Below are 12,597 nucleotides of genomic sequence, written 5' to 3'. Positions count from 1 at the left end.
GTTAGCACTGGAGATGCAAATGTGATGAATGAAATAATCCCTAATTGTTAGAAGAGATGGATTCTCATGAGGGTAAACATAGTTTGTATGTAGTAGTTTGCATAGTTTCTCTGTTAGATTGTGAACTAGAGAGGAGGGGCTATCTTTTAATTTTTTCTTTATTATCTCATTGCTTAGCACAGTATCTGTCACTTAGTAAGTGCTTAATAAGTATTTCTTGCCTGACAAGTACATTTTTATAGATTAAATATAAAGAAGATAAATACTAAAGAAATAACTATTACACTAGCAGTTGGCAGATTAAGAAGGATATCATGTAGAAGGTAGTGTTTTTGAGCTAAATGGCTGGTCTAATATACAGTGTTCCATATAAGGAACAGAAAAGCCAGTTTGTTGCATTGGTGAGTTTAGGATTGGGAGTAATGTCAAATGAGACTGAAAAGATAGGTAGGGGTCAAAGTGTATAGGGCAGAGGTACTGAACATGTCCCCATGAGACTGAAATGAATGGAACCAGATAAAAATGAAATTGGAAACCATTTAACAAAATAAAAATAATAAAACAGATAATAGCATAGTTTAAAACAAAGTCGCAGGGGCAGCTGGGTAGCTCAGTAGATTGAGAGCCAGGCCTAGAGATGGGAGGTCCTAGGTTCAAATATGACCTCAGACACTTCCTAGCTGTGTGACCCTGGGCAAGTCACTTAACCTCTAGTGCCTAGCCCTTACCGCTCTTCTGCCTTGGAACCAATATATAGTATTGATTCCAAGACGAAAGGAAAGAGTTTAAAAAAAAAAATCAAACCTAAAATACAGAATGAATAAAACTAAGTTGGTATGGCCATAAGGAGCCTTAGCCTACAGATTAAAAATGACCCCGTTTCTATAAGTTTGATACCACTAGTAAAGGCTTTAAAAGCCAAAAAAGTTTCTATTTTAGTGTATGGGTAATAAAAGCTCTAGTTGATTTGAGTGGGAGAGTGACATGGTTAGACCTTTGGCAATAGTGTGTAGGATGGATTGGAGTGGGAGAGACTTAAGGCAAGGAGACTGTTTAGAACAGGAGTCAGCAGACTGTATTCTTTGGTTCGTTCAATAGATAAGAATGGCTTTATGTTTTAAAATAAAGTTTTAACACATTAAAAAATGTAGAACATTATTTACTTGTTGGCCTTGCAAAAGCAGGCTTCAGCCTCCAATTTAGGGCTGTTAGAATAATCTAGGGAGAAGTGATAAGTGGAACTAGGGCAGTAGCTTTTGAAGTGAACATAAGGGATCAGATGTGAGAGTTGTAGAGATAGAAACAGCAAGATTTTGCAACCCTTTGGATTTGTGGAATGAAGGAGAGGGAGGACTTGAGAATAATGTTGAAGTTACGAACCTAGGAAAATAGAAAGATTTCAAGAGAAAAAGAAGAAGTTGGCAAGAGGGAAGAATTTAGGAATGAAAAATAAATTTGATCAGTTTTCATCAGACTGAGTTTGAAATGTCCAATATGCAATTGGTGATATGGTTCTAAACTTTGGGACAGATATATTTGTTACATCATTAGCTTACTTACCCCCTCAATTGAAAACTTAACTTTTACAATATGCTTTCCTGATTCTTTGCTTATACTTCTTGACTGCTTACTTTTGTCTTTATTAAATTCTCTACCTGCCTTTTTGGGAGATATTTTTGTCTTTTTTATCACCTAAATTTCTAAATAAGGACCTCCTTCCTTTCTTTCCCCAGAGATCAGTTCCCCCTATAACAGAGAATGGGAGAGGAAACAAATCAGTTGAGCAAAACTAATGAACAGATTGTTCTTTATAATTTTGAAACATTCACTTAGATTTTTTTAGTGTGGTTTTTCTTTCTGTTTACATTATTTTAATCATTGCATTACTTCACATGGATCTTTCCATGCTTAGATTCTTTGATTTAAGAGTATGTATGTATTGCCTTATAACAAGAACAGACAAAACCCACAAAAACAGTGATGGGCTAATAAGGTATGTGACCTGCTGCCCTGCTTAAGGAGGAAGAATGTTGTATCACCCCTTTCCTCAAGTTATTTTATAGCTCTCTTTTCTTATAACTCCAGATGTTCCTCCTAATGTATTTTCCCTCTAAAACTGGCCTCAGTGCTGGTCTAATGGTTTCAGCTTTATTTTTGTGAGGCTTAACATATTTGAGTTGTGTCTTATATGTTTCAGGACCTTATTAAGTACAATGTCAAAAAAATGTATAATCCAAATTACTTGAGGATAGTCATTCTGATTCATAAAGCATGAATTAGTGCTAATACATGTAATAGCTAATAAAGTATTTTCAAGTAGACATTTTTCTTTAACAAATAAGTCACTTATTTGTAATTAACACATTCTAAACATTTGAAAGCAAACATTTGTTCTCTCAAGAGGGTTTCTTTGTTGTTTTTTTTTGTGTGTATGTGTGCGTATATGTGTGTGTCTGGGCCTACAATTTTGTCCATGGTAGATAGTGAGAATGTCTCCTCCCGGTGCAGACCAGCACCTTTTCTGCAACTTAATATCTTGAGTTGCTAGGGACAGAGAGACAAAGGAGCCTTGACCAGGTCCCACAGCCCAAATTTGTCAGAAGTACTTAAACCCAAGTCTTCTAGTCTCCAAGGCCAAGACCAACTTCCCCTTGTGTCTTGCTCCCTTTCTCCCTGGACTCTCCTGAACTCAGGAATTTAGTAAGAAAATAAAAAGGTTTTGGACTTTGGAAAATGAGGTGTCATATGAATGGTCACTGATGTGACCTAAATTCAGAGAAGCAAAAAAGACTGAGGTGTATAGTTTGTTTAGCAAATTCTTTTTGATGGAAAGGTTAAACTTTAGCCTGGACCATTTATGATGCTTTGTCTATTATGAATTGATGTGGTTTTATTATAAAGATCAATTTTATTATAAACACCAATATTATTTCACTATATTACCTTTTGGGGCTACCATTAAAGTGTACACTTTTACCAACTGGTGGTGTGGGTCAGGGAATGACAATGGTCTTATGATCTGAGGGCAGCATTAAGGGTGTCAAGCATAGGCTGAACACTAGGGACAGGTTCCCTTGAGTGAGTTAAGGCTGCGATAAAGTGTTAGGTCAAGGAATCTTAAGAATCCCGCCCATGAGAACTTGTCTCTAGAAATGGCACAGAACTCCAAGGAAGTAGGTGAAGGACTTGTCATTCTCCTGTAGGTGAGAACTCAGCTCACTACATAGATACCAGAAACCCACTGGTGGCTAATCTGCCTTTTTTTCTTGTCACAAAGAACTAATTTGTCCTCAACACCAACTCAGACTTTTAAATTTTTTTATTTTTTTAATACATGTAGAAATAATTTTTTGCATTTGTTGTCTGGCATTTTGTAATTCAGAGTTGATCATTGTAAAATATTTCTCTTAATGTATACAGTGTTCTCTTAGTTTTTCTCACTTTACTTTGTATTAGTTCATATAAATATTTCCGGGTTTTTCTGAATTCATCCTGTTCATCCTTTCTTATAGAGCAGTCATTTTCCATTACAACCTTATGCCACAGCTTCTTCAGCTATTCCTCAAGTGATGGACATCTCAGTTTCTTATTTTTTTGCCATTACAAAAAGAGCTGCTAAAAATATTTTTATACAAGTAGGGCCTTTTCCCCTATGTCTGGATAGGGGAATATGGATTTTTGGGATACGGATCCGGTAATAGTATTGCTGGATCAAAGAGTATGCTTAGTTTTATGGCCCTTTGGGCCCTATTGCTCTCCAGGATGGTTGGATCTTTTCACAGTTCCACCAACAGTACATTGGTGTCCCATTTTTCCCACATCCTTTCCAACATTTATCATTTTCCTTTTCGGTCATATTAACCACTCTGATAGGTGTGAGGTGGTATCTCAGTTTTAATTTTAATTCTTTCAATCAGTGGTGACTTGGAGCATTTTCTCATATGACCTTAGTTTTAATTTCTTCATCTGAGAACTGCCTGTTCATATCTTTTGACCATTTATCAGTTGAGGAATGCTTTGTATTCTTATAAATCTGGCTCAGTTCTCTATATATTTGAAAGCTGCAACTCATATGCTTTCATGTACAACCTTTAACTAGGTACTATCTTATGAAATAATGCAAACTCATGGAGGCTTTGGAGGCAGAGAAGTTTTTATTAACCAGTGGACATTAATTCTCTGATAATCTTCCACCAGTGATAGATGTTTAATGTAGTGGATCTTTTTGGTAGAGGCCAAAGCTCTGTAGGCTATGCCTGGGTACATGTGATTGCTGGAGTGTTTCCCAGGTACACAGTGAGGATTCCTGGCCATGTTGTTGATGCGAGAATCTGTGAACCAGGCAGCCTTCATTCTCTGTCCTTGCCTCTTGCCTCACATCTCCATTGTTCCAAGGGGTCCACTGAACATGCTTCCTGCACATCCTCAGAGATTATAGTCCTCTCAATGTCCTCCTCAGCATGGTCACCATTCCCACAGTGTGGGACATGGAAAAAAAGGAAAAGGGGAAAGTCTTCTCCATAGCTAATGAAGTAGTTTCTCTGCTTACAAGGTGACTGTCATTGTCCAAATGCTCTTTGCATAGGGTGCTCTCCCTTTCCAACCACCCCTTCTCCACCTTCCTTCTCCCAGCCATATACATTGGGCCCATAGGAGAGGAAAAGTCCAGGGTTGATTTTTAGTTTGCTTCTCTGGCACTTGTCAGTGGTGAGGTTAGGAGAAACCTTGGCCATACAATAATATTACAAATAAATAGAAAGAGCAACTCTAGACCCTAAACATTATTAATACTAAAGCCTTATGACTCTTATAGCATAAATCATCCCATCATGAACTTACGATACTCTTTGAAATTGTCCCTGTACGTCACATTATGCTTTTCTAGACTTAGCTAACAATCCTGTGTAAGGGATGCCTGTACTACATCAGTACAAAAGGTGAGTTCAGAAGTTATTTTTATGTTTGGCCTAACACCTAACAAATTTTGGACTTTACATATTAGCATTTTCAGAATAGTAGCTCTGTGATCCTGGACTTTTAATGGTCAAGTTTCCCAGGCAACTTGCTTAAATTAGTACAGACAGGTTACTCTTCTGCAGGGGTTTTTATGTTAGAATTTCCTTAAACTTATGTCATTAGAATTCTAGACTGGACAACATTTTTTAATCATGTTTTTAAGCTTCATATCTAGCAATTTGATATTTTTTAGTATAATCTATCTTTGAGTATAATCTTTTGTTTCATTCTAGGTTTGCACATCTTATAAACGTGGAGTTTTTTGATGACTTATTAGTCGTTCTGCATACTCTCATTGAGTCTGGTGTAAGTAAATTTGTTGATGGATTATTTGTCAAATATGATTTTCAAGCCTGCTTCTTAATATTTCTTTATTTATAGGAACTAAGCTACCGAGAGTGCCTTCATTGTGTTCATACTGCTTTCCACATTCTTTCTGGCCAAGGTAAAGTGTCTACTGAGTAAAATGTTAGTGACTTGCAGTATAGATGGACCCATACTTCATTTGTGCTTTTCTGTTTTTAACAGGTGATGTTCTAAATATAGATCCTATGAAATTCTATACACATCTCTACAAAACCCTATTTAAATTACATGCAGGTATGTTAATGACAATTCATCAGTCACTTTTGTTGACTTTGAAATCAGCTCTGTGGGAGTCACAATGTATCAGTTTTTAATAGGCTAATACGAAATGATTACAGTAAAACAATGAAATAATGACTTAATTTCCCTTTCTGGTCAACTATAGTTATTTCAAGTAGACCGAAATACACTGATGGGAACATTTTTTGTTCAGGAGGATCTTTCAAGGTGTAAATCAGGCCACATTTTCCCCCTTCCAGTTGTTTAGCTGTGGGTGATTAGCTCATTTCATTAAAGTATAATGCTCAACTAGTCGTCTTGCTTTTGGTCAAAAGTCATTATAGCACAAAACAGTCAATATGGCTCACCCAAACCTTAGCATTGCCTGTCAGAGAATAGATTTGCTACTCAGTTGGTTTGAAGCCAAGAATTTAGTGTTTGAATAAAGAGGAATTTAGAATTAAAAAATTTTAGCACTGTGCAAATATACGCTATTATGTAATATGAATTCTAATTGTGAGAAGCACAAAGACCAATTTTGAAATTAGTAAAAATTAGATAGCTACCAAGCACATACATGTTGTAAGATTAAGTTTGAGAATTACTGCCCTAAATCAGAAGTCAATGAATTGTATGTTACTTGTACAAAAGCTCTAAGAAGAAAGTTACCATATATACCAAAATATTTATAGTGGGACTTTTTATGATAGTACAAATTAGAAACAAAGTTGATGTCCATCAATTAGGAATGGCTAAACAAATTGTGGTTCATGAATTTAATGGAATGTTTCTGTTTTATAATAAACAAGAAATGTGATGCTGGTGTATAATGGAGTAAGCAGAGCCAAGAAAACAACCTGGCTTGCTCACTCTTAGACCTGTGATATCTTGACCTTGGAAATTCTACCAGCTTCATCTAAGAGATTCCATGATCTAGCCAGAGTTTTTCAATCCTAAAAATCTTTCAACAGGCCTAGAAACCTCCCTCCTGCTCCGTCCCATTCCTCTGGATCTCTTGCACATGCACACAACACTACCCCACTTGCTTTGCCCTATTTTTGGCTGGGCCCCTCACAGGACACTAAAATTGTGTACTCTGGGCTCCAAATTCACCCTGTGCCTATGACAGACCGTCTCACACACTCATATCCAGAGAGACTCCTCACCCCTTTTTGGTTAGGTCCTCTATACTTACAAATTCCAAATCCAAATTCCTGAATCTCTTCTGTCTTAGTACTTTTGCCTCAAAACTCCCATCAGGCTTGAAAGCGAGTGAGAAACACTCAATTCCCCTTTCCAGGCTTGCAGCCGTAAAACTTTGACTGCTGTGCATCTTAAGCCATGGCAAAAGAGGGGTAACCGAGGCCTTTCACTGTTTCACCGGCCTGTACAAACCCCCATCTGAGTGGGATGGGGTCGTGAACAGTGGACCCTACCACTGCAACAAGCTCACAAACGTGAAGTTGAGAGGCCAAAGTATAAGACAGCAGTTTATTCTTTTGCAAAAGGGACATTCCCCACTTTGGATGCTTGAGGAATGTCAAAAGTATTGAGTTCAAAGACCCAATTTGTAGGGTCTAATCATAGAAATTACACCCTCCCCACCTCCATTCCCTTGTTTCAGCCAGACCCTGGCCATAACAGGAATCTTCTTTGACATTTTTAAAAGATTAAATGAGTTAATCTTCTTTCACATCTTTGGAAAGTTCTGATTGTCCCTGTCAAAGGAGAGAATCAGTTTGGTGAGGCAACACAGCTATAATCACCTAAGCCTATTTTGCTTCAACCAACAACTTCCCCCGGCATCCTCTAGTTCAGAGCCTGATGTAACAATGGCTAAGGATCTAAGGCAAGCCGGTAAGATAGAGACAAAGAGACTGATGCCTGGTGAGAATGAATGAAGTACAAAGTCCATAGTATGGGAAAGTCTGACGGTTATGCTTGTGTAGGTGGGCACCTGAGCACATGTGGTCCCCTTCCCTTTGGGGCTGGGTGAATCAGAGATTGAATTCAAGTGTATGGTTACCATCTTCCAAGAACTTAACCCAGAGAATTATGGTGCACTGGCTTCCCTTTACCCACCTACTAAGATAGTGGCACAAAAGGGATACCTCTGGCTAAAAGAGGACTCTTGAATGACACCGTGTGTATCTCACGACACGTGAGTAGAGACCCCAGTCTGCAGCAGCTGGAGTGTGCCCAAATGTGGGACATGATGGGCAAATCTCGGTTTGCAGATCTAAGTATCCCTCGGGCAAACCTGGTTTGTGAGGGAACTACACTGAAGCAAGTCTTGATTAACTGGTCAGGAACATGTGCCTGGGTAAAGTTGGAAATCTCATTCACGATAGCATATTTCAACCATTCTACCCAGTCAAATCAATCACGGAAAAAGTCTCTCCTCAAGGCTCCTCTGATCACTCAGTCTGTTTATATGCAGCAGGAGCGACTGATGGAGTCCCAGATGAGTTCAAAGTTAGAAACTAAATGGCAGCCGAATTTGAATCCCTCTTTTGGTGGATTACAATCAGTAATAAGGTAGATTGGATAAAAGGTTTAACCCTGCAATTGGATATGACCTCTTGGGTCAATTGGTGGGACTTGATGTTCTCTGATTCCACGAGTGAGGATTGTATCCATAATACTTGCAATTATGTGCGTTATTCTAATACTTCCCTGTTAAACCCTTTGTTTCATAGTTCTCTTCCAGAGAGCTATGGAGAATAGGATTCTAAGGAAACAAAAAGCCTTGGATTTAGATGGAATAGATGAGAGAGCATGTTTGACCTGGAAGCTGAATTAATGCTCTAGAAATGGGATGAGAAAGCACACAATTTAAAAAGAGGGAGGGGGTGTGAATTGAATGGAATATAATCTATGGCTTTCTTATAAGAATTATTTCTCCCCAATATTTTCACAAACTTACATAGAAGTTAGTATTTTCCCTTCCTTTTAGAGCACACCCCTCACTTCTTTAAAAAACAAAACCGTTGGCCTGTCCACTTCAAATTTCAAAGGCCTTGAGGGGTAGCATAGTTAACTCACTTGTCTTTTAAAGATGTCAACGAAGGTTCATGTTATGTTATGTTATGTTATGTTATGTTATGTTATGTTATGTTATGTTATGTTATGTTATGTTATGTTATGTTATGTTATGTTACCAGCACCTGGCTGAAACAAAGAAATGGAGGTGAGAAGGACGCCATTTATGATTAGAAGACCCTATAAATTGGGTCTTTGAACTCAATACTTTGACATTCCTCAAGCATCCAAAGTAGGGAATGTCCCTTTCACAAAAGAATAAATTGCTGTCTTATATTTTGGCCTCTCAGCTCCATGTTTGTAAACTTATTGCAGTGGTGGGGTCTGCTACTTGCAACCCCATCCCACTCAACACAATATAGCATTCCATGATATTCATATAGAATCACTTGTTTAACCATTTTCTATTTGATGAACACCTTCCCTTAATTTCTGTTTCTTAGCTACCACAAAAAGAGTTGCTATAAATAGTTTATACATGAATCCTTCTGTCTGCCTCTTCCTCTATCTTCCACTTTCTGGGTGTGACAGTGTAAATCACTGGGTCTTGTATACTATTTCACCCCTGAGATATGCTGCATTCAATTTTAACCTTCATAGATGTGCTATAGAGTGAAAAAATGCCACTAGAAACTGGATGGTAGAGGTGGAGGCGGCGATGAGGAGGAGGGAGCAGGGCCCTTGGGGGAAATGGGGTGAAGTGACTTGTCCAGGTTCATACAACTAGTAAGGACCTGAGGCCAGATTTGAACTCAGGAAGTTGATATGACTCCAATAGACTTCTAAGTTGTGATCCTTATAAGTGGTCAGAGGGAAACTTCTTATTATCTTTTCTTTATTTCATGATATTGAGGCTGAAAATATGTTTCTGTGTTACTGAGTAAATAGTGATATGGGTATACTGAACTTTGGAACTGAAGGGGGCATTCTCTGAGGTTTTGAAATAAAAAAGAACAAGTAGCAGGTCTTTTCTTCTGTAAACCAGGTGCTACCAATGAGGATGTGGAAATTGTACTTCAGTGCCTTGATGTGATGCTAACCAAGCGCAGAAAGCAAGTTTCTCAGCAGCGAGCCCTTGCTTTCATCAAACGCCTTTGTACCTTGGCTCTTCATGTCCTCCCACATTCAAGTATTGGCATTCTAGCCACCAACAGAGTTTTGATGCACGTAAGTGGTGGTCATGCCCTTAAAGCCCTTGATTCTTTTGCAGGGGAGGAAGTGATATGGGGTATAACTTTTTGGTTTCATCCTATATTATCTTGAATAACATAGTAGAATTCTTAAAGGATGGACCAAGGTTTTGGTTTTAAAAGATTGCTCTATTGCAAAAAATAATATGGAAATAGGTATCAAGTGATAACATTTGTATAATCCAGTTGAATTGCTTGTTGGCTCCAGGAGGGGAGAGAAAAGAGAGGAGGGAAAGAAAGTAAATCATGTGAGCATGGAAAAATATTTTTTTAATAAAAATTTAAAATGCAAACAAAAGGCATAATAGATAATGATAATAAAAAAAGATGGACCAAGATTAAACAGTATTTTGTTCTCTTATGGTACAAACTTTGGCTTTCTGGGTTTGTTTTAGACCTTTCCAAAGACAGATCTGCTGCTTGACAATGAATCTCAGGGGAGTGGAATTTTCCTCCCTGAACTGGATGAGCCAGAGTACTGCAATGCTCAGAACGCTGCACTTTGGGAATTGCATGTCCTTCGGGTGAGATTTAGTGCATCTCCTTCAGGAATTAGTCTTATGTTCTCCAAATCACTATTTCTGCCATTGGAGTTTTAATAAGGCGATCTTCTAGGGTCTAGCTTTCCTACATGTCCACCTGCCAGGTACCACCCAATTTTTCATATCACTACATTTGGTTTTGATCCTTGATTGTTGGGGAAGACAGGAGGGACCCTAGAGGCCTTTTAGTCAAGACCTTTTTTTTCATTGTTGAAGAACTTTGTTCTAAGGTCACTCGTGCTGAGAGGGAGACTCAGGATTTGAGCCCAGATTCTCAACTTGTTTTCTTACTATACTCCTGTGGGAATCCTTTGTGTAATCCTGGTTTTCTCTAAGTGATATGCTTAAAGTACCATACAAATTTCTGTAGTCATTTTGTCCTTTTCTTTCAGAGACATTACCATCCTGTTGTTCAGAGATTTGCATCACACCTGATTGCCGGAGCACCCTCTGAAGGTTCTGAAGCTCTCAAACCAGAATTAAGTCGAAGGTGAGGTTCACAGTACAGCACCTTAGAGCAAAACTAAGTCCATTAACTGTGGTTTATTCATTACCATAAACTTAAATTGGTATTTGTAATTGGCTTGCATTAGCATTCAGTATTAAGAAGTTTTTTGGTGACCTCAGTTTTATTCAGAATGCTAATTTTTGTTTCTTGGATATTGGACATTCCGAAAATACTCTTGCTTCATTGTAAGAGAGAATTTTCAAAGGACATTCCTTTGCAAGAGGAAGTAAAGGTAATTTAGGTAGAAGGAAGTGACAACCAAGATGTCAGTTGATGTAATATGGATTTAGGATGTAACTAAGAGTAAAGACAAGGAGCTTCCTGTCACCAGATGACTTCGATCCTATCGAGCCTCTGTAAGTTTTTGAGGAAACTTGATCTCTGAAGGTGCTACACTACAGTTAAATATCTTCAGGGGTGACTTTTTTAAGGGGGACACCCTGAGTCTGTGTCTCCATCTTATTCTTCCCTGCTCAGCCCTGACATAGCAAGTGGCTCATTGCCTTGAGTACTTGTCACCGCTTTGAGGATTCATTAGGGGATAAGCTATGTATAGTTTAGCATGTTACAGGTGCAAGTCTTGCTTTTGGAGATCTTATTTCCTTTTTTCTCTCCATTCCTTTCGAGTCTAATTCCTTTTCAGTCTATTTCTCTCTCTTTTGGTTCTCTGTGGAATCTTTTCCCTTTTACCCATATTAAGCCTTGATCCCTCTTTGTACACTAAATTGGACACCCAAGAAACAGAGTCATCTTGTTGATTCTCTGCCTTCCAACCCTGAGTTCTGATTTAATACTATTCTGGGTAGCTTCTTTATATTCTTTGATCTTCCAACTTGTATAAGAACTCTCATATCTATCCTTGAAGGGACTTATTCCTCTTATAATTTCTTTTCCTTCTAGATAATTTTGGATATGTGCATTCAGCCTTTGTCTTATCTCCATTAGTTCTCATCAGTCTTCTGAGTGGTGAAATCGCCATGGTCATTAGGATAACACTTGGTTAATTCCTGTCTTATTTGAAGGATCTAGGGTTGGAGAGCTCTCAAGTGAAATAGTTTCCAAGACCAGCCTTCTGTCTTTAAGAGTCTCCCTTTTTAGGTACTTCCTAGCTGTGTGACCCTGGGCAAGTCACTTGACCCCCCCCCACCCCCCAATGCCTAGTCCTTACTGCTTGTCTGATTTGGAACCCAATACACAGTATTGATTCTAAGATGGAAAGTAAGGGTTAAAAAAAAAAAAAAAGATCTCTGTGTAGTTCTCTTTTCCAATCTAGAAACATTCATTTCTTGTCCTTTAGGTGGGAATAGGCCATAAAAGAGAGATCAGAAAGGGATATGTGTTTTAAGTGATTTTTATTTTTCAGATCCTTTAATAGCCCTTAGAATCCAAGGATGGTGAGGGTACAGAAACAGCTTTTGTTTATTTTGAGATTTCTTTCCTCTGCTGGCCTTCAATTGAAATTTTTTTAATGTTTTATCTTTATTTTATTTTAATAATAAATTTCAACATAAGTTTTCCTAAGTTATATGATTCATGTTATCTCTCTCCCCTTTTTCCCTCCCCCCTCCCAGAGTTAATAAGTAATTCAATCTGGGGCATACATGTATTATCACACAAAACATATTTCCATGTTATTCATTTTTGTAAGTGAACAAGATATTTTATTTTCCTTCTTACATGTAATAATAATTTTTAGCATATGTTTTCTAAAATT

The 12,597-nt window shown here is 38.0% G+C and overlaps 1 protein-coding gene across 2 annotated transcripts in view; it reads left to right on the top strand.

Annotated features, from left to right (window-relative positions):
• The window catches only part of NOC3L (NOC3 like DNA replication regulator), a 43,238-nt gene that overhangs the window by 24,120 nt on the left and 6,521 nt on the right, over positions 1 to 12,597 (top strand). For both annotated transcript variants that reach the window (XM_044662638.1, XM_044662639.1), the window contains 6 exons: positions 5,250 to 5,322; positions 5,398 to 5,461; positions 5,545 to 5,616; positions 9,629 to 9,810; positions 10,229 to 10,357; positions 10,768 to 10,865. In XM_044662638.1, the coding sequence (XP_044518573.1) occupies positions 5,250 to 5,322; positions 5,398 to 5,461; positions 5,545 to 5,616; positions 9,629 to 9,810; positions 10,229 to 10,357; positions 10,768 to 10,865 (618 nt within the window). The remainder of the gene's footprint in view (positions 1 to 5,249; positions 5,323 to 5,397; positions 5,462 to 5,544; positions 5,617 to 9,628; positions 9,811 to 10,228; positions 10,358 to 10,767; positions 10,866 to 12,597) is intronic.

The sequence above is a fragment of the Gracilinanus agilis genome, chromosome 2 (assembly GCF_016433145.1).
Source record: "Gracilinanus agilis isolate LMUSP501 chromosome 2, AgileGrace, whole genome shotgun sequence".
Taxonomy (NCBI): Eukaryota; Metazoa; Chordata; class Mammalia; order Didelphimorphia; family Didelphidae; genus Gracilinanus; species Gracilinanus agilis.
Note: the sequence above shows the minus strand (reverse complement) of the source record. Positions and strands in the feature narration are given on the sequence as shown.